Source organism: Xenopus tropicalis, chromosome 6 (assembly GCF_000004195.4).
Source record: "Xenopus tropicalis strain Nigerian chromosome 6, UCB_Xtro_10.0, whole genome shotgun sequence".
Taxonomy (NCBI): Eukaryota; Metazoa; Chordata; class Amphibia; order Anura; family Pipidae; genus Xenopus; species Xenopus tropicalis.
In genome coordinates, this window is record NC_030682.2 from 9267240 (window position 1) to 9289277 (window position 22038).

The 22038-nt window shown below is 46.6% G+C and overlaps 1 protein-coding gene across 3 annotated transcripts; it reads right to left on the reverse strand.

Moving 5' to 3' along the window:
- Positions 1–1387: 1387 nt before the first annotated feature.
- sec22c (SEC22 homolog C, vesicle trafficking protein) lies at positions 1388–20206 on the reverse strand. 3 transcript variants are annotated; one of them, XM_004915589.3, is made up of 9 exons: positions 20114–20206; positions 16097–16225; positions 14402–14565; positions 11720–11931; positions 10049–10212; positions 9048–9203; positions 7632–7750; positions 4023–4088; positions 1388–2070 (listed from the first exon to the last, which is right to left on the reverse strand). In XM_004915589.3, the coding sequence occupies exons 4-9, from the start codon at positions 11899–11901 to the stop codon at positions 1870–1872; spliced, it is 888 nt and encodes a 295-aa protein (XP_004915646.1). In that variant the 5' UTR covers positions 11902–11931; positions 14402–14565; positions 16097–16225; positions 20114–20206; the 3' UTR covers positions 1388–1869. The 3 variants fall into 3 exon arrangements, with proteins under 3 accessions (XP_004915646.1, XP_002939353.1, XP_004915645.1); XM_002939307.5 differs by lacking the exon at positions 20114–20206 and adding an exon at positions 18699–18814 and having other exon boundaries at positions 16097–16222; XM_004915588.4 differs by lacking the exon at positions 20114–20206 and adding an exon at positions 18699–18814.
- Positions 20207–22038: the final 1832 nt, after the last annotated feature.

Consider the following 22038-nt stretch of genomic DNA (forward strand, 5'->3'; position numbering starts at 1 on the left):
CCCCTGAAAGTGTCATTTTTCTATATTACAGGTATGTAGTTTTATGGCATCTCTCTGTACAGGCTATGAGCAAACTTAGGGGGCTGTTCCTGCTGAATTGTGCTTAGTACAGGGGAATCCCTATGTGCCATAGTTTTATGGTATCTCTCTGTACAGGCTATGAGCAAAGTTAGGGGGCTGTTCCTGCTGAATTGTGCTTAGTACAGGGGAATCCCTATGTGCCATAGTTTTATGGTATCTCTCTGTACAGGCTATGAGCAAACTTAGAGGGCTGTTCCTGCTGAATTGTGCTTAGTACAGGGTAATCCCTATGTGCCATAGTTTTATGGTATCTCTCTGTACAGGCTATGGGCAAACTTAGGGGGCTGTTCCTGCTGAATTGTGCTTGGTACAGGGGAATCCCTATGTGCCATAGTTTTATGGTATCTCTCTGTACAGGCTATGAGCAAACTTAGGGGGCTGTTCCTGCTGAATTGTGCTTAGTACAGGGGAATCCCTATGTGCCATAGTTTTATGGTATCTCTCTGTACAGGCTATGGGCAAACTTAGGGGGCTGTTCCTGCTGAATTGTGCTTAGTACAGGAGAATCCCTATGTGCCATAGTTTTATGGTATCTCTCTGTACAGGCTATGAGCAAACTTAGGGGGCTGTTCCTGCTGAATTGTGCTTGGTACAGGGGAATCCCTATGTGCCATAGTTTTATGGTATCTCTCTGTACAGGCTATGAGCAAACTTAGGGGGCTGTTCCTGCTGAATTGTGCTTAGTACAGGGGAATCCCTATGTGCCATAGTTTTATGGTATCTCTCTGTACAGGCTATGGGCAAACTTAGGGGGCTGTTCCTGCTGAATTGTGCTTAGTACAGGAGAATCCCTATGTGCCATAGTTTTATGGTATCTCTCTGTACAGGCTATGAGCAAACTTAGGGGGCTGTTCCTGCTGAATTGTGCTTAGTACAGGGGAATCCCTATGTGCCATAGTTTTATGGTATCTCTCTGTACAGGCTATGAGCAAACTTAGGGGGCTGTTCCTGCTGAATTGTGCTTGGTACAGGGGAATCCCTATGTGCCATAGTTTTATGGTATCTCTCTGTACAGGCTATGAGCAAACTTAGGGGGCTGTTCCTGCTGAATTGTGCTTAGTACAGGGGAATCCCTATGCTGCCTACCCCCTCTATAGCCCGGCATTCTGTTACTTTCATATCCAGGCTGGTAGGTCATGGTACAGATTCTGACTTTCTGGGTTTGCGTTTCATTTACTGCTGCACTACATGAGGCTCTAGGAGGTCTGTAAGTCGATGGAGTTTTGTGCAAGGCTGAAGCTGCAAGTCAGACCAGGGAATACAGAGCAATAGGAAAACAATGACAAACATACCCATTAGATAAATATAAAGGTAAATAAAAAAACATTGGCCCTTTAATCCCATAAGCACCGGCAGCAACGCAGAGCTAGAAAAGCCCGCCCCGTTCATGAGTCGCTATTTGTTTACCTATCGGCCTATCAGTGCAGTTCTGGCTGTAGGGAGCCAATAACAGTTCCTTTGACAAAACTTGCTCTCCAAAGACTGTTCGGCTCTGTGCTCTTTAAGTGAAGAGGAGAAGATAAATACACTTATGTTATGTACTATATTGCCCGGTCCAAGGGGCCACGTGCCGGATCCCCACGTGGCTCTTCAACCATCTCTGTGCCGCACTCTCTGTACGTTTCCCAGTTTCCTGTTCTTCATGTAATAATAATAATACTGGCACAGCTGGGGGACCCCTGTATAAAAATACCACAGAAATCCACAGCCAATCGTAGCTGTCATTGTTCCCCCCATAAAGGCGGGTAAGGGGTTTGCCTGCTGGGCACATTTATGCACTAATTGCCCCTAAACCCCGGGGCAGCTGCCTTTGTCCAAAGGTTTCCTCGTCAGGATCTGCTGAGCCGACAGGGCCGCCACCGAAATATGGAAGAGGATCTGCCACGCGTTTCGCAGTCCATATAAATAGGCGTTGCACAGGCAGATGATACCCAGCAGCCCGCAGGCCTTCCGCTTCCTGGCCGAGCAGTGGAACAGGTACAGGTAGCACTGGGGGCAAAGTGGCAAGATTAGTGCTGGGTTCCCTTTGGGCTAAACATTAACCCTATCTGTAACAATGGCCCCTTTATTGGAGCTCCCTATAGATCCTCTCAGATCCCTGTCTGGGTTTCAAATAAGGGGTGGGCGTGTCCTAACGGTCCCTGCCAGAAGCACAGTAAGAGGGGGAGAGCCAATCACAGCCCTGCACTCACACAAGCACAGACAGGCTTCAGTTCCCTATCAGCAGGGTTGGACTGGTTGGACAGGTGCCCCTGCCGGCTGTGTCCCATAACTCCCCCCAGGGGCCCCCACCCAGCATCCTCCCTGCATGCGTAATTTTAACGCGTCAGGAGAGGAGCAGTCGGGCATGGGGAGCACCGCAAGGGTCGGATCTGGGCCGCCAGGGCCCACCAGGATTTTTCCCAGAGTCCCGGCAGCCCAGTCCGACCCTGCCTATCAGGTCAGCCCAGCTGCTGATTGGTTCCTATCCTACAGTGCCGCTGGCCCCCCTGCACAGCCTGGGAAAGGAGGCAGCAGGAAGTGGGACAGATGGACGGGAGTAGTGGGGTTTTTGGAGAAATTTTCAATAAATCAAACACTACTGTTTAAAGCACATTCCTTCTATATATAGATGAGTACAACTCATTGGCACAATATTGTTTGTCACACAATATGTCCCCTTTAATAGCGCAGAATCCAGACACTAAGTACATTATACAGCGAGGGGCAGAAGTAGTGGCCCGCAAATACATTGACTATAGCGAGAGACTGAGGGTGGTGGCACCCAAAATACATTAAATACAGTGAGAAACACTGGGAACTTTAGCCCCACATACATTAAATACAATGAAAGGCAATGATTTCTGAAAGCCAGACCCCGTTAAGGTGGCCATACACAGGCCGATTCTAGCTGCTGATATGGGTCCCTTAGACCGATTCTGCAGCTTATCGGCCCGTGTAGGGGCACAAACGATGGGCCTGCCCGACCGACATCTTGCCTGAATTCGGGCAGATATTGATCGGGCAGGTTAAAAGATTCCGCATCGGCTTGTTGATGCAGCCCCCGAACCAACTGCGCCTATTACCGGTGTTCTAATTCGATTGTTTGGCCCCAGGGCCAAATGACCGAATTAGCCTAAATTCACCCGATATTGCCCACCCGTAGGTGGGGATATCGGGAGAAGATCTGCTCACATCTTAATGTGTATGGCCACCTTTACTCTTCCAGAAAGTTTTATAAACGCTGGAGAAGATTATTTGCATTGCTAAACATGCTCACATGCCCCGCCTAGTGGTACACAGAAGAATAGCACCCAAGCAGGAGAAACATCCTCTATGCAGGGGGTAATCATTATAAGGTGATTACCCCCTGCATAGAGTCCCAGGCAGTAATATTGTGAATGGGTCCCTAAGCTCAGGTAAGTGATGCCTGTTGCTAGGAGCTGTTGGTGGAGAAATGGTTGCTAGGAACTGAGGCCTAAGATTACAGCACAAAGGTGCTACCGCTATCCCACCCTGGATATCTATCTGGGAGGGGTAACAAAGAAGGTGGCCTAGAGTAAAGGGGTGGTTCACCTTTAAGTTAACTTTTAGTTATACAATGGGCAATTCTAAGCAACATTTCAATTGGTCTTCATTACTTATTTTATTTATAGTTTTTAAATGACTTGCCTTCTTCTTCTGACTCTTTCCAGCTTTCAAATGAGGGTCACTGACCCCCGCAGATGAAAAACTGTTGCTCCGTGGGGCCACAATATTAATGTTATTGTTACTTTGTATAGCTTATTCTTCTATTCAGGCCCTCTGCTATTCATAAACCAGACTCTCATTCAAAACACATCCTGGTTACTAAGGTAAGTTGGACCCTAGCAACCAGACAGCTGCTGAAACTCCAAACTGGAATATGGAAATATGAAAAGAGGTTATACACTGACATAGAGAAACATACAGACTCCCGGTACCTGTAATATGTTGGCCGAAAATGCTGTCAAAAATGCCACGACTCTTCCTACATTTTCATAGCCGTCCTAGCAAAAGAGAGTAGAAACCTGTAACATATATATAACTGTGCGTAGTGATGTCACGTGTCACATGATCCATTCAAACGCGTGTGCAATATGCCTTTATATGGGCACAGAACCCCTCAGTGACTGCTAATATCCTTATCATTTACAGTAGGGGGTACATTATCCCTTATAATACATGAGTGATACTCAGAGTTCCCTGTATAACTCAGCCTGCAGCCTTGTGCCTTTATATGGTCACAGAACCCCTCAGTGACTGCTAATATCCTTATCATTTACAGTAGGGGGTACATTATCCCTTATAATACATGAGTGATACTCAGAGTTCCCTGTATAACTCAGCCTGCAGCCTTGTGCCTTTATATGGGGGGCACAGAACCCCTCAGTGACTGCTAATATCCTTATCATTTACAGTAGGGGGTACATTATCCCTTATAATACATGAGTGATACTCAGAGTTCCCTGTATAACTCAGCCTGCAGCCTTGTGCCTTTATATGGGCACAGAACCCCTCAGTGACTGCTAATATCCTTATCATTTACAGTAGGGGGTACATTATCCCTTATAATACATGAGTGATACTCAGAGTTCCCTGTATAACTCAGCCTGCAGCCTTGTGCCTTTATATGGGCACAGAACCCCTCAGTGACTGCTAATATCCTTATCATTTACAGTAGGGGGTACATTATCCCTTATAATACATGAGTGATACTCAGAGTTCCCTGTATAACTCAGCCTGCAGCCTTGTGCCTTTATATGGGCACAGAACCCCTCAGTGACTGCTAATATCCTTATCATTTACAGTAGGGGGTACATTATCCCTTATAATACATGAGTGATACTCAGAGTTCCCTGTATAACTCAGCCTGCAGCCTTGTGCCTTTATATGGGCACAGAACCCCTCAGTGACTGCTAATATCCTTATCATTTACAGTAGGGGGTACATTATCCCTTATAATACATGAGTGATACTCAAAGTTCCCTGTATAACTCAGCCTGCAGCCTTGTGCCTTTATATGGAGGGCACAGAACCCCTCATTGACTGCTAATATCCTTATCATTTACAGTAGGGGGTACATTATCCCTTATAATACATGAGTGATACTCAGAGTTCCCTGTATAACTCAGCCTGCAGCCTTGTGCCTTTATATGGGCACAGAACCCCTCAGTGACTGCTAATATCCTTATCATTTACAGTAGGGGCTATATTATGGATTATAGACATGGGAAGCTTTAGTCAATATGCAGCAGAAAGCTTACAGCTCAAATACTACACAGGATTATGAATGAATGGAAAATAAAATAAGGATAAATATAGATTTTGCTGGTTTGATTAGCGACACAAGGAGTGCACTCTAATCGCTCCAGACCCTCCGTCCCTAGGGTAATTGCTGCTGTGGGGATACTAAGGGCAGCATTTCAGTAACAAACACAAGAGCGCTATAATTGTTGTTTGTCCTTGTTCTGTGTCGCTGCCTCACATAACATTCAGCATTGTGATTATTCTGAATTATATATTATTAACTGACAAAAACACATTTTTCAAGTAAAATAGGGGGGGGGGTTATGCACAAATATGAGATAAAGGTTACCCAGGGCCAGTCATGCCTATTGTATTGTGGGTTGGTGGCTCACAACAATATGATTTTAGCCTCTCCTAAAGCGAATATATATATATATTTATATTGCTTATTAGTCAGGGCTTTATTGGGCCGCCTACATTCCTGCCCATCCCATCAATACTTCCTCCGGGGCCCCCTCTGTGACTTTGTGTGGGTTGGGATGTTGTGGATGACTTGGGATTTTGCTCCTTTTGTGGGTGGCTGCAGGGTCAGACTGGGGATTGTAGGGCCCCACAGCGCACCCCTAACCCCCCAGCAGGGGACCCTGCCGCGCACCCCTAACCGCCTCCCGCAGGGGACCCTGCCACGCACCCCTAACCCACTCCCGCAGGGGACCCTGCCGCGCACCCCTAACCCCCTCCCGCAGGGGACCCTGCCGCGCACCCCTAACCCCCTCCCGCAGAGGACCCTGCCGCGCACCCCTAACCGCCTCCCGCAGGGGACCCTGCCACGCACCCCTAACCCCCTCCCGCAGGGGACCCTGCCGCGCACCCCTAACCCCCTCCCGCAGGGGACCCTGCCGCGCACCCCTAACCCCCTCCCGCAGAGGACCCTGCCGCGCACCCCTAACCCCCTCCCGCAGGGGATCCTGTCACACACCCCTTACCCCCCCGCAGGGGACCCTGCCGTGCACCCCTAACCCCCTCCCGCAGGGGCCCCCGCCGCGCACCCCTAACCCCCTCCCGCAGGGGACCCTGCCGCGCACCCCTAACCCCCTCCCGCAGGGGATCCTGTCACACACCCCTTACCCCCCCGCAGGGGACCCTGCTGTGCACCCCTAACCCCCTCCCGCAGGGGCCCCCGCCGCGCACCCCTAACCCCCTCCCGCAGGGGCCCCCGCCGCGCACCCCTAACCCCCTCCCGCAGGGGACCCTGCCGCGCACCCCTAACCCCCTCCCGCAGGGGATCCTGTCACACACCCCTTACCCCCCCGCAGGGGACCCTGCCGTGCACCCCTAACCCCCTCCCGCAGGGGCCCCCGCCGCGCACCCCTAACCCCCTCCCGCAGGGGACCCTGCCGCGCTCCCCTAACCCCCTCCCACAGGGGACCCTGCCACGCACCCCTAACCCCCCGCAGGGGCCCCCGCCGCGCACCCTAACCCCCCCGCATGGGCCCACGCCCGATGTCCCCCCCCCGAACGTGAGTATGTGAAACGCGTCAGGGGAGGACATTGGTGGCCAGGGAAGGGGCAATAGGGTCGGGGTCTGTGCCACTGGGGCGGCCCAGTCCGACCCTGAGTGGGTGCAACCCTCCTGTATCCCTCCTGCAGAGAATTGTGGGTAACTACCAAGGAGGCAGAACCTCTCTGGGTTCCCTTTACTCTCAGGCCCCCCCTTTGCCTCTTGATCTGCCCCCCCGGTTTGAGGGGCTATTTATTATACAGAGATGCAGGGCTTGGCACAATACTTGTGAGCAGGCTTTGAGGGGTTGTTGACCTTTGAGTTAGCTTTTAGTATGACAGAGTGATAGCAATTGGTCTTCATATTTTATTTGTGTCTTTAATTATTTCACTTTTTGTTCAGTAACTCTTCATCAGCCGCTATCTGGTTGCTAGGGTTCCAATAACCTTAGCAACCAGGGAGTGGTTTGAATGAGAGACTGATATTTAAATAGGAGAGGAGTGGAATAGAAAAATAAGGAACAAAAAGGAACAATAACAATAAAACTATAGCCTTACGGAGCAATCGTTTTATGGCTGCCGGGGTCAGTGACCCCCATTTGAAAACTGGAAGGAGTCAGAAGAAGTTTAAAAAAACTATAAAAAATAATAATGAAGACCAATTGAAAAGTTGCACAGAACTGGCCATCCTATAACATACTAAAGGTTAACAATAAGTGCATTGCACATATAGGCACTCACTATTATTCCTACACCCACATCCATAACCTAGAACCCCCCCCTAAACAAGCAGATGGTATTACCTGCAATGAGTGTTCCGCCAGGTGAACCCCCCGGATGAGGCTGAGAGCGCTGCACATGATGTTGAGCGTAAGCGACAGGATTCCCAAGGCCGTTACGGGGGTCATTCTGCAATTAGGGGCTTTGTACAATTAAAAGAAAGTTTTATGAAAAGGTCATTATTATTATGCTCTGTTTATGGAATTATCTAGATATTTTTGTAATTAAAGTGCAGCAAGAACAATTGTTTCACTACTTCCTTCTACTGATATCACCACGGGCTGCAGCAATTACAGAAAGCAAAATCCACCTATATCTTTACATATTTAAAGAGACACAGTCTGATATTTGACCTTTATATTACACAGGGTTACTTTTATCCGTTTATATATTTTGGCCACTTTCAAGTCTGGCAATAAGGTTGCAAGGTTGCAAACTGAATCCTGGATTCGGTGCATCCCTTATATCTAGAGCCTTTGCAGCAATGTCGTTATCCATGGATTTTGGCAAATCTTTTTCTCTGCTGTTGGTTTATGCTGTACGCACCACCTAGTGGCAGAAAGTAGAATCACATCTAAATAATATTTATAAATTTATGGGCTGGGTTAAAATTGCATGAAAGTGTTACTCTAGAACAGTGTTTTTTAACCTTTTTTGGGCACTTGTTTCATGAAAAAAATCACGAGGCACACCACCATTAGAAAATGTTAAAAAATTTAACTCTGTGCCCAGCAGCAGTGCCCCCCTAGTACACTGGTGCCCAGCAGCAGTGCCCCCCTAGTACATTGGTGCCAAGAGCAGTGCCCCCCTAGTACATTGGTGCCAAGAGCAGTGCCCCCCTAGTACATTGGTGCCCAGCAGCAGTGCCCCCCAGTACATTGGTGCCAAGAGCAGTGCCCCCCTAGTACATTGGTGCCCAGCAGCAGTGCCCCCATAAGTCAGTGTGCCCCGTGGCCCCCCCTAATACATTGGTGCCCAGCAGCATTTTACTCTTCGGCGGCTTCAGCAGCATCTTCCCCTCACGCGCGCCGCCTCTGTACTTCTGCCTACACGCAACCGCACACAGGCCCTTTTATAACGTTGCGCCCCGTGCGTACTGACGTCACCCGTACACACGGGGCGCAACCAATGACAGGGCCCGGATTTTTTTTTTAAAGTAAAAATTGCGGCCCTGGCTACGGCACACCAGGCAACATCTTGAAAAACGCTGCTATAGAACAGGGGTGGCCAAGATGTCGATCGCGGTCCACTAGTCGATCCCCCGTTGATTCCTAGTGGACCGTGACAAAGCCGGGAGATGGGTCTTGGGGGAGGAGTCAACGGTAGATCGCCGATGGACGAAGTCTGGCCACCCCTGCTCTAGAGAGTAGGAAGGATAATCACACAAAAAAAAGTTTTAATATTATACATAAGGCAAGTCAGTGGTTCTAATAGCCTACCTGGCTGGGGGTGTGAGCTTGCATATCCATTCAGCGTCCCGTTCCTCTCTTCTACCTCGTCCAGCTTAACGAAGACAGGGGGAGGGGAGGGATCAATTTGGACAGGGGGGTCGACGGCAAAATTAAAGTTGTGCTTCACCCTCTGGATGAGAGAGTCTGTGTGGGACAAGACAACGGCAAGTTGAGCTTTAGAAGTAGAACAAGGTCTGGGTATTTGCCTATGGTTTCAATTAAATCATATAAACAATAAGGAACGGTCTCGTTAATACATTATTTCGGGCTGATTTAGTGAAAAATTCTCCAAAAACCCCAATAGCCCCGCCCATCTATTCCACTTCCTGCTGCCTCCTTTCCCAGGCTGTGCAGGGGGGCCGGTGGCACTGTAGGATAGGAACCAATCGGCAGCTATGTTGACTTGATAGGGAACTGAAGCCTGTCTGTGCTTGTGTGACTGCAGGGCTGTGATTGGCTCTCCCCCTCCAACTCTGCTTCTGGCAGGGACCGTTAGGACACGCCCACCCCTCATTTGTAACACAGACAGGGACCTGAGAGGATCTATAGGGAGCTCCAATAAAGGGGCCATTTTAACAAATAGGATTAATGATTGGCCCAAAGTGAAGCCAGCACCGTATATTATGGAGATCTAAATTACAGAAAACCCCAGGTCCCAAGCCTTCTGGATAACAGGTCCCATACCTGTATATATCACTTCTTAAAAAGCCACTGGCACCCACTCTATACAGTAAACTGCACCACAATAATAGTGAACATGGCCTTCAAACCTATGCCTGGGTCCGAAGTGGTGGGTGTAAGGGGTCTAGAGAGTTTATTAAAAATTATATAACAAGAATGGTGTAATAAAATAAGATTTTTCAATTATTAGGTTCATCTTAAAAACTAAACAAAGATTTTAACTTGGTGAGAAGCGTAAATTCCAGAATTGTAAATAAACAGCCCCACCTGGTGGACCACAGAGGGAGTGCAACCAGAGTAGCACTTACCAAACTCAAGGAAGGAGTACGGCCTAGAGGCCAGGGCAATGGCCGTTCTGTTGTAGGAGGCGGAGAAGTCCCACAGCAGCTCATCCAGGAAGCAGAAGGCCATGGCTGAAGGGTAGGTGCCGGAGCAAATGGCCAAGGAAGAAATGTCGGCTGCAGAGCAAAAACTGTGGGAGAAAAGATGGTCCTATGGTTTTATACTGATTTATTCTACAGTTTATACAATGCTTCTTTTTTTTTTCAAATTACCTTGACCCACTCAACACTGAATATTGTCTGGGGCAGAACAAACTGGCCAAAGTGCTCTCGCCTTTATAGCTTCAATTCCCTCACACAATGAGGCTCTCACCGGTGATGTATGGGCGGTGGAAGAGAGGTTAATGAAACCCGCTGAGGGCAGAGAGGGCTGCTGTATTTCAGCTGAACCTTACAAAGTACCTTGGACCTAGCTCATTCCCATCATTCCTTATTTATTAAGTTCAAGAACTTTCCAGACAGCCATGGGAATCAACCCCCAAACACGGGGGGGGGGGGGGCTCTGGTGCGCTGATCTTTTTTATGGGGAAAAAACATGCCTTAAATGTCTATAATCCCCTCTAATGTACTTGTACAGAGTAATCATGTCCCCTCATAAGCGCCTTTTCTAACCTTATAGTTTAACCCTTACACCCCACCCCCAACAATTTTTTAGCCGCATCCTGCATGGAACTTATAGTTTTGTACAATTTAATATCATCAGAGAAAAATAGAAACAGTACTCTCTATGCCCCCCTCCAGGTCATTAATAAACAAGTTAAAAAGCAAAGGCCCAAGGACTAACAACACTGTCCAATTAGAAAATGTTCCATTTACCACCACTCTTTGTAATCTATCTTTAAGCCAGTTCTCTATACAAGTACAAATATTTCTCAATTGTACTTTCTGTGCGGTACTGTATCAACTGCTTTAGCAAAGTCCAAGTAGATGACATCCACTGCCATCCCTGAGTCAAAGTTCCTGCTCATAAAGGGCAATTAAATTAGTCTTGTACACATAAAACCACACTGGCACAAACTCACAGTATTTGCAATGATAAATGAAAAAGAGCCAGAAGGGGCCAGAAACATGTCATGTAAGGTACTACAATAAAGCTTTTCCCCCTGGGTTACTCTTTGAATTGGAACCTGTATAGAGTGTGGCTCTATTGTTTGGGGGTTAATGCATAAGGTCTAGAAGGCTCTCTGAGTGCCTATCCATTCAATATTTGCAATGTATTTAAGTATCCTATTCCTTATTACCCCTTCCAAAAGCTTTCCTACTACTGAAGTCAGACTAACGGGCCCATAGTTTGCTGGCTGAGAACGGGATCACTTTTTGAATAACAGCACCACATTAGCAATTCACCAATCTCTCAGCACCATGCTTGGTTGAGAATTGGGCAGATACAGTATCTGTGGGCCAAGTTTAAAAGTTCCATCAGGCAAGGACTGCTTTAATATGATCCAATGGGACTGCCTAGGCCAAAACAATCAACCTGATTTAGCCCAATCACTATAGAAATCGAGGTTAAATGTCCTTCACACAAACTCCCAACGACCTTTTGAGGATCATCATCTCCATTTCTTACCCTCTACTGTAAAAGTGGAGTCAGCAGCTCCATAGAAATAACGGGGGCCGTGGGATTGCATTGCTTACTGTATATTGAAGTCAAACACTTTGGCGGTGCCTCTTGGAGGTTGCTGGGAGATGGTGAGTGTGAGGGCCTTCAGCTTTCTCTTGCACTCCAGCAGTTGCTTGTTGAGGTGGAAATCCGAAGAGGCTGAGAGAGGGAGGCCGTCCTGGAGCCGGACTATACAGGCGTAGAGGATCATTGGCATCCTCCCTCAGAGTGGTCATGAAGTCAGCGTCTGTACAGGAAGCCCATGTTATATCATTCATTGGTCTATGGTTGGGTCACACGTTATTGCAGATAACCCTTCTGCTAAAGAAAAAGTGGTTCTGTTCTTAAAGTGACAGGGAACAGGTATCGTGCCTCCATTGGGCCTGCAGATGTGCCTCTCGAGTCGAGGTTCTCACTTTGCTAAATGGTAGAATTTCTCCTTATCCAGAGCCTATACCAGTGCTGTCAAACTTCTGTGGTACCAAGGGTCGGAATGTTTATAGCCTACATGGTGGAAGGCCGATAATGGAAATAAAGTTTTGGTCACTCCACACCTGTATCAAACTACGCCCACACACAGGCAGCATAGGGCAGGCAGAGTATGGCACACACAGGCAGCATAGGGCAGGCAGAGTATGGCTAACACAGGTACCATAGGGCAGAGTATGGCACATACAGGCAGCATAGGGCAGCCAGAGTATGGCACACACAGGCAGCACAGGGCAGGCAGAGTATGGCACACACAGGCAGCACAGGGCAGGCAGAGTATGGCACACACAGGCATCATAGGGCAGGCAGAGTATGGCTAACACAGGTACCATAGGGCAGAGTATGGCACATACAGCCAGCATAGGGCAGCCAGAGTATGGCACACACAGGCAGCATAGGGCAGGCAGAGTATGGCACACACAGGCAGCATAGGGCAGGCAGATTATGGCACACACAGGCAGCATAGGGCAGGCAGAGTATGGCTAACACAGGTACCATAGGGCAGAGTATGGCACATACAGCCAGCATAGGGCAGCCAGAGTATGGCACACACAGGCAGCATAGGGCAGGCAGAGTATAGCACACACAGGCAGCATAGGGAAGGCAGATTATGGCACACACAGGCAGCATAGGGCAGGCAGAGTATGGCACACAGACAGCATAGGGCATACAGAGTATGGCACGCACAGGCAGCATAGGGCAGGCAGAGTATGGCACACACAGGCAGCATAGGGCAGCCAGAGTATGGCACACACAGGCAGCATAGGGCAGGCAGAGTATGGCTAATACAGGTACCATAGGGCAGAGTATGGCACATACAGGCAGCATAGGGCAGCCAGAGTATGGCACACACAGGCAGCATAGGGCAGGCAGAGTATGGCACACACAGGCAGCACAGGGCAGGCAGAGTATGGCACACACAGGCAGCATAGGGCAGGCAGAGTATGGCACACACAGGCAGCATAGGGCAGGCAGAGTATGGCTAACACAGGTACCATAGGGCAGAGTATGGCACATACAGCCAGCATAGGGCAGCCAGAGTATGGCACACACAGGCAGCATAGGGCAGGCAGAGTATGGCACACACAGGCAGCATAGGGCAGGCAGATTATGGCACACACAGGCAGCATAGGGCAGGCAGAGTATGGCACACAGACAGCATAGGGCATACAGAGTATGGCACGCACAGGCAGTATAGGGCAGGCAGAGTATGGCACACACAGGCAGCATAGGGCAGGCAGAGTATGGCACACACAGGCAGCATAGGGCAGGTAGAGTATGGCACACACAGGCAGCATAGGGCAGGCAGAGTATGGCACACACAGGCAGCATAGGGCAGGTAGAGTATGGCACACACAGGCAGCATAGGACAGACAGAGTATGGCACACACAGGCAGCATAGGGCAGGCACAATGCTGGTGCTATTCCTAAAGTCTTTCTGAGGTGTGAATAATGCGGGCTTTTGAAGCCTGAGATCTTACGGTGTGAACAATATATGGTCTTACAGGTGTGAACAATTCAGGGCCTTGTGGGTGTGAAAAATGCAGGGACTTACCGCCTGAATTTGAGGCATAAACAAAGCAGGGGGCCAGTTAATCTCAGTACTGATACCATTTATAGCTTACACATAGGTAAGCAGTCATAGCAGCCAGACTTTAATGGGGGAGGCCACACAAGGGGGAGCTGCAGGCAGCCAGTTGGACAGCACTGGCCTAGATTTAAGGGTATGTTTATGAAACAATGGGTCCCATACCAGTTCTTTATTTAGAACTATGAGTATCCTGCCTTAATTTGCCATTGGTACCTCTGTAGAGTGAAGAAACAGGACAGGAATATTATTGATGCCTTTGAACCATAATATTGGCAAAGACATTTGAGGCCACCATGGCAAAGATAACAAACAAATGGTCCCTGGCATGAAGCATATGTGATTGGACTGACGCTGTCCTAAATTGGAACTATAATAAGAAGACCAAATTAATTGAATAATTGAAAATTACTGTATGCTTCTCGGATTCAGTTTTACTATCCATGAACATACCAAAGGAAAGCCCAAAGGACTAAACAAAGGACATTCTGGAGAAATACTATTCATATGGTTGGCAGGAGTCAAAATGGACTTGAAGGTGCTTAAAAACGATAACTTCTTTACATCGAGCCTGTGGTGAAGGAGAAACCTGCTGAAGATCTCTGGCACGGAGTTCCTAATAAATAAAAAGTTTATTTACCTGAAGCACAATGGGCTTCCTGTTCATCAGGATCCAAGTCATCCTCCGATCATCTTGCCATTTGGCACAGTCCACCGGCACAAGGATTTCCACCCTCCTGAAGCTTAACTGTTTTGCGCATCTACGCCTGGCTCAGAATCTACTTTCCTTCTCCTTATAAGAACCTATATAGAAATAATGACATTCTGGTGACTATTTACTTTACATTATACATTTTGCAAAAAGGATATTCAAGAGTATTTATTAATATAAGCACAGAAAAAATGTATGGTACATACATTCAGACAAGGGTGGATATCCTCATTTACTGGATTTAGCAGTGGCTTAATGTAACATGTGAGCCCCCCCCAGATAAAAATATTCTGCGTCCCAAGCACTTCTCACCCTTAAAGGAGAACTAAACCCTAAAACTTACTGTACTTACTGCCCCAGCCGAAAGCCTCAGCATCTCAATAGCAGTAATGATCCAAAACTTCAAAATTGTCACAGGGGGTCACCATCTTGTAAAGTGTCTACAGTATATTGTATATTGGTCCCCAAGCTCAGTAACCAACACCAGCACAGAATATGTGCAGTGAATAAGTAGAAAAGAAGATGGGGGGCTACTGGGGGCACACACAGATCCTCCCTGCTAAAGGGCTGTGGGCGCCTTGGGCTGGTACAGAAGCCCAAAACATAAAGTACAACATTTCTGCCCTACTTCTTAAGTTAGGCTTTAGTTCACCTTTAAGTTGGCCATTCTGGACAAAGATGGTAGCCTGTTGGCTTGTGTATGGAGTCAGCTGATATCCACTGGACAGGTCTGATTTTTTTTTGTTGGGGTGAAGACTTCATCTTGATGCCCTGCATTGGTGGCAATTATGATCCTATACTTGACTCATGTTCCAAACGATCAGATCAGTCTGATATCACCCAGCTTAAGGTGGGTATATTGGGGAAAGATCTGCTTGTTTGGCAACCTCATCAAACCTCATCTTTAGGTGTGGCGCCTGCTTTAGCCACATGGCAACACCACTCACTCACATAATTGGGGCAGTGGGGAGCTAGGACATACATTATACATACATACATACAGCCTGAAGGCCAGTTGAGGGGTGATTTGGGATGAATGCATATTTGCTCTTCTGCATACACCAGGAGATAAAATGAAAATAAAGCCCCAACAAAAAGAGGTGAATTCACATACCATCGTGAGATCTTGGGAGGAGACCAGCCAGATAAAAATACCCAAAAAGTAAGCTTGTTTGCTGGCTAAAGGTGGCCATACATGGGCCGATATCGGTCCTCCTCGGCCACATTTGCTCATTGATGCGGCCCCCAAACTGATGGTGCCTATACCCTCCCTTTAAATTCGATCACAAGGTCATTTTGGACAATTTAGCCCAATGCCCCCATGCACAAACCAAGGTCAGTACTTCACTGCACCCACACCCGATCTCAACCCAACTGAACACCTGAGGGATGAACAGGAATGCCAATGTGAGCCAGGCCTGATCCCCTGGAGGCAAATGCAACCATCCTAGAAGGGTAGAGGCTGTTGTAGCAGCAAGACTAAGGTCATATTAATAGCCTTGGTTTTGGGGGAAGAGCATCATTTTAGATAAGCCCTATTTATAATATTGCATGTTCCCTTTGGAATGGGGTTCAGTTGTATTCACCTACTATGTATCTGGAGAATGTTACTGACCCACTTACCAGGACTGGTAATTCCAAGGGACAGACACCAGTAGAGTAAGTTGAAGACTGTAGAGCGTTTAAATGACCGTGTTCCTCTGCTCGCACAATCTCATAAGCCTCTTTAGTCCAAGGGGAAATCTGCTCCTGCTAAAGAAGAATTAAACATTAGAACACATGGGATATCTCCTGCAAGGCAGCATCGCACACAAGGAACCCTGGGATTGTCCATTCCCTGTAGCCACGGCCGCTAGTCAAGTGCCAGCTCTGGTTGAGAGACTAAACTAACATAAAACCTTTCTTACATATGTTTGTTTATTGTCTCTGCCAGATACGGGACTTGACTAGCAGCAGATAAGCAGCCGCCTTGTGTTGAGCCATGGCTCCCATTATCCTAATCCACATACCAGCTGCAGGGTTATGTTTATTGGCTGCCGGGTCTCAGATAAAAGTCAGTATTTATGCCAACCTACAGCAGCAAATTGTCATTTCTGCAGTTTGTATAACTCATACTGGGCCCTGTAACACTATACTGTACTATAATGTATTATTTTGTACTATACCATAATGTATTGTATTATAATCTATTACAGGTATGGGACTTGTTATCCAGAATGCTCGGGACCTGGATAAGAGATCTTTCAGTAATTTGGATCTCCATACTTTGTCTATTAAAAAAAATAATTTCAATATTAAATAAACCCAATAGGGCTGTTCTGCCCCCAATAAGGGGTAATTATATCTTAGTTGGGATCAAGTACAGGTACTGTTTTATTATTACAGAGAAAAGGGGATCATTTAACCATTAAATAAACCCAATAGGGCTGTTCTGCCCCCAATAAGGGGTAATTATATCTTAGTTGGGATCAAGTACAGGTACTGTTTTATTATTACAGAGAAAAGGGAATCATTTAACCATTAAATAAACCCAATAGGGCTGTTCTGCCCCCAATAAGGGGTAATTATATCTTAGTTGGGATCAAGTACAGGTACTGTTTTATTATTACAGAGAAAAGGGAATCATTTAACCATGAAATAAACCCAATAGGGCTGTTCTGCCCCCAATAAGGGGTAATTATATCTTAGTTGGGATCAAGTACAGGTACTGTTTTATTATTACAGAGAAAAAATAAATTTTTAAAATTTTAATTTATTTGCCTTCCTCCTCTGATTCTTTCCATCTTTTAAATGGGGGTCACCGACCCTGACAGCTAGAAACTACAATTTTATTACAATTGTATTGCTATTGTCACTTTTTATTACTTTTCTTTCTTTGCAGACCCTCTCCTATTCATATTTCCAACTCTTGTTCAAACTACTGTCTGGTTGCTAGGGTAAATTGCACCCTAGCAAGCAGATAGCTGCTGAAATACCAAAATAGAGAGCAGCTGACCCAAAATCTAACTGGCGCAAAAACCCAAAAAGATAAAAAATGCAGACCAGTTGCAAATTGCCGTAGAATATCAATGTCTACATCATACTGAAAGTTAATATAAAGGTGAACTTTGTAGAGTGTAAGCTCTTTTGGGCAGGGCTCTCTTCACCTCCTGTATCGGTTACTGATTGCTTTATATGTTACTCTGTATGTCCAATGTATGAAGCCCACTTATTGTACAGCGCTGTGGAATATGTTGGCGCTTTATAAATAAATGTTAATAATAATAATAACTACCTCTTTAATAAGAGACAATGACAGTCAGCGAAAGAACAGTCTATTGTGCTGCTGCTTCCTACTCTCAAGTCACTCAGCAGCTGACAGAGGATGATGGGAATCAGAGGACCCCAATAACTGGAAGAACACAGTCTGGGTGCCTTTGCCTTTGGGGGAACAAGAAGCTGCCGGATATATATAAATATGGGTGCAAAGTACATTTAGGAAGCGAGGCTCGGGCAGTAGACGTGGGGCTTTTGATTGAGAGCAGCCGGCCTGTAAGGAGGGAGTTCCTTTCTTTTTGTTTTCTTATAGGATAACAGTGAGTCAGGCGCTGATGTCACTTGCCACGAATCTACCAACAAGCTGTACTCCTTAGCGTACTGGCCTGGGGCTAAGCCTCCCCAACCCTATTAGCCAGAACTGTAAATATATACAAAAAAACTACAATGAAGACACTCTAAAGACAGTCAGTCATTACTATAGAGACAGGGAAGCATAGTGCATCTACATTTACACACAGGCACACTTGCCATACACACACCCCTAAAAAAATACATTAGCACAAAACACAAATAATTTATCATATTAGAAAATACAGTAAGGTGGATAGCGGGGGCTGTTAAAAATTGCCAGGGACACAACCTCGCTGCTTTATTTACATTGAGCAAACAGAGCGGCTGGGCTGGAGGCAGCAGGGAAGAGTAATACACTGCCCAGCCTGATATTTGCTTATAATTGGACTGAAACAGAGCCACAACCATTAATAGCACTGTAGCCTGATGGAAGTTACAGTTGCACTGAATGAACCTGAGCAGCAGGGAATACAATGTAACCAGTAGGTATGAGCAGCTCAGACAGGATTGTGCCCCCGGTGTTGTTGAGCACTGAATAACACAGAGCATTGCTGCCGTAACCTGATCTCTGCCTGTGATGTCTCCACCCCAGCACTTGGCCCTGGGGGCCCCCTACCTGCCAGCACTAACAGCAGCCAGTGCAGATGTTACAGCAGCAGATTGATGTGTGTGTCCCCCCAGCACAACAGCGCAGGCCTCCTCCTCCTCCTCCTCCTCATCCTCTCCCTTTGTTAGAGCATGCTCAGCTATCAGCATGTGGCCTTAAAGGGGCAACACCACTATTAAAAGGGCAACCATGTTATTGTCTGTCAGTACAAGGCAGTTCTATTATCTGAAGATAGATAGATAGATAGATAGATAGATAGATAGATGATAGATAGATAGATAGATAGATAGATAGATAATAGATAGATAGATAGATAGATAGATAGATAGATAGATAGATGATAGATAGATAGATAGATGAAAGAGAGAGAGAGATAGATAGATCGACAGATATCGATACATAGATAGATAGATAGATAATAGATAGATAGATAGATGAAAGAGAGATTAATAGATAGATAGATGAAAGAGAGAGAGAGAGATCGACAGATAGAGATACATAGATAGATATATAGATAGATAGATAGATAGATAGATAGATGAAAGAGAGAGAGAGAGATAGATAGATGAAAGAGAGATCGAGATCGACAGATAGAGATACATAGATAAATAATAGATAGATGAAAGAGAGAGAGAGAGATCGACAGATAGAGATACATAGATAGATAGATAGATAGATAGATAGATAGATAGATAGATGAAAGAGAGAGAGAGATAGATAGATGAAAGAGAGAGAGAGATAGACACATAGAGATACATAGATAGATAGATAGATAGATAGATGAAAGAAAGAGAGAGAGATCGACAGAGATATGTAGATAGATAGATGATTGATAGATAGATAGATAGATAGATAGATAGATAAATAGATGAAAGAGAGAGAGATCGACAGATAGAGATAGATAGATAGATAGATAGGTGATAGATAGATAGATAGATAGATAGATAGATAGATGATAGATACTGTAGCTCAGGGATCCTCAACCTTTCTTACTCATGAGCCACAGTCAAACGTAAAAAGACTTGGAGAGCAACAAATAAAAACAAATAAGGTGCCAAATAAGGGCTAAGATTGGCTATTAGGGGCCTCTATGCCCCCTATCAGCTTAAAGGGGGCTTTATTTGGTAGGAAATCTTGTTTTTATTTAAGTTTAGTCAAAACTTGCCCCCAAGTCAGGAATTCAGAAATAACTCCCTGGTTTGGGGGCACGGAGAGCAACACCCAAGGGGTTGGGGAGCAACATGTTGCCCCTGAGCCACTGGTTGGGGATCACTGCTGTAGACAGATAGATAGATAGATAGATAGATAGATAGATAGATAGATAGATAGACAGACAGACAGACAGACAGACAGATTATGTGGGGTTAGGAAGGTAACCGCTCTACTAACCAAATCACTATGGAATAATAGACAATATGACTTACTAGTAAAGATTCCGTGGATTCCCCCTGCAGACAGGTGGTTTCTGGACTCGCTGAGAGGATGGAGATCCCTATAGAGCAAAGGAATCCAGTCAATGCCTAAGGAGGCGCCTTAGTAGCACAAAGGCCAGTGGCCGCTAATTGTGCAATGACGTACTCTGTATACACGTAGCATAAAGTTTAGAGTCCAATTGCTTCATGGACAGCGCGCAGTCTGTATTCGTCTGTATTCGTCTGTATTCGGTTAGAGACACATCACCTATGGCAGGTGTAATCCTGCGCCCTATAGTTCTGCCCCATATAGCTCTGCGCCCTATAGCTCTGCCCCCTATAGCTCTGCACCCTATAGCTCTGCGCCCTATAGCTCTGCCCCTATAGCTCTGCACCCCTATAGCTCTGCGCCCTATAGCTCTGCGCCCTATAGCTCTGCGCCCTATAGCTCTGCCCCCTATAGCTCTGCGCCCTATAGCTCTGCACCCCTATAGCTCTGCACCCCTATAGCTCTGCCCCCTATAGCTCTGCGCCCTATAGCTCTGCGGCCTATAGCTCTGCGCCCCATAGCTGCGCCCCATAGCTCTGCCCCTATAGCTCTGCCCCCTATAGCTCTGCACCTGTAGCTCTGTACCCTATAGCTCTGCACCCTATAGCTCTGCACCCTATAGCACCTTGTGCCGTACATAGTAGCAATACAAGCACACGTGGCTACCGCCAATCAGGAATCACAGGGCCCCCCCAGGATCCTCCCAATTATTAACCCTTTTAGTCACCTGGGACTAGGGTTGCCACCTACGCCGGGGGCTAAACCCAAACAAAGGGGGAGGGACAGTGATGTTGGACATGGGCATGATGACATCAGCGGGATTATGACGTCGAAGTGGGGTTACTGCATCATTTGATGCAATTGGCTGGATTTCTGTCCAGTGTTTTAAACTGAAGAGAAAGATTTGAACTGGGCAGAACTTTGAAAAACTGGAATGTCCAGTACCAAACCACAAGGGTGGCAACTGTATCTTTATCTATATTCTTTATCCTTATGGTGGCCCTGCCATAGCTAAGCAGCTCTGGATACACTAAATGGGCACATTAAAATTGATCAGGGGGGGGGTCTGCTAATAAGATAAAGTTACTATGTACAGTTTAATTCCCTGGCAGAACAGGGTTGTTATATTGTTATATCTCCCCCACATGCAACACTTTTCCACGTGGCAACTTTGCACTTTGTACTTTAGCACTGAATATGGCATTTATGCTACTGTTACTGTAGCTGGCCCCTACTATTACACTATTAATCACAGGCAGGGAATTATGGGTTGGGGGACAGATATCAGAATGTAAAGGAATATCATCATGGGAAAACATGTTTGTTACAAAACCCATCAGTTAATAGAGCTTCTCCAGCAGAATCCTGCATTGTAATCTGTTTTTCCCATGGGGCTAGCCATATTCTTCATTTCCCAGGGTGCCACAGCCATGTGACCTGTGCTCTCATAAACTTCAGTCACACTTTACTGCTGCGCTGCATGTTGGAGTGATAAACCCCGCCCCCCGCCTCACCCCCAGCAGCCAATCAGCAGAACAATGGGAAGGGAGCAAGATAGCAGCTCCCAGTAGGTATCAGAATAGCACTCAATAGTAAGAAATCCAAGTCCGGCTTGGGACTCCTCCAGTTACATGGGAGTAGGAGAAACAATAGGTTAGCTGAAAGTAGTTCTAATGTGTAGCGCTGGCTCCTTCTGAAAGCTCAGACTGAGGCACACTTTACTGCTGCGCTGCAAGTTGGAGTGATATCCCCCCCCCCCAGCAGCTGATCAGCAGAACAATGGGAAGGGAGCAAGATAGCAGCTCCCAGTAGGTATCAGAATAGCACTCAATAGTAAGAAATCCAAGTCCAGCTTGGGACTCCTCCAGTTACATGGGAGTAGGAGAAA

What these genes read in the sequence shown, in the direction of transcription:
- sec22c (XM_004915589.3), bottom strand. Translation starts at nt 11,901, where the DNA reads ATGCCAATGATCCTCTACGCCTGTATAGTCCGGCTCCAGGACGGCCTC. An exon ending in TGGCGGAACACTCATTGCAG is followed by an intron (nt 4,089 to 7,631) that starts GTAATACCATCT and finishes CTCTTTTGCTAG; the next exon opens with GACGGCTATGAAAATGTAGG. An exon ending in TTTCGGCCAACATATTACAG is followed by an intron (nt 2,071 to 4,022) that starts GTACCGGGAGTC and finishes CTTTGCCCCCAG; the next exon opens with TGCTACCTGTACCTGTTCCA.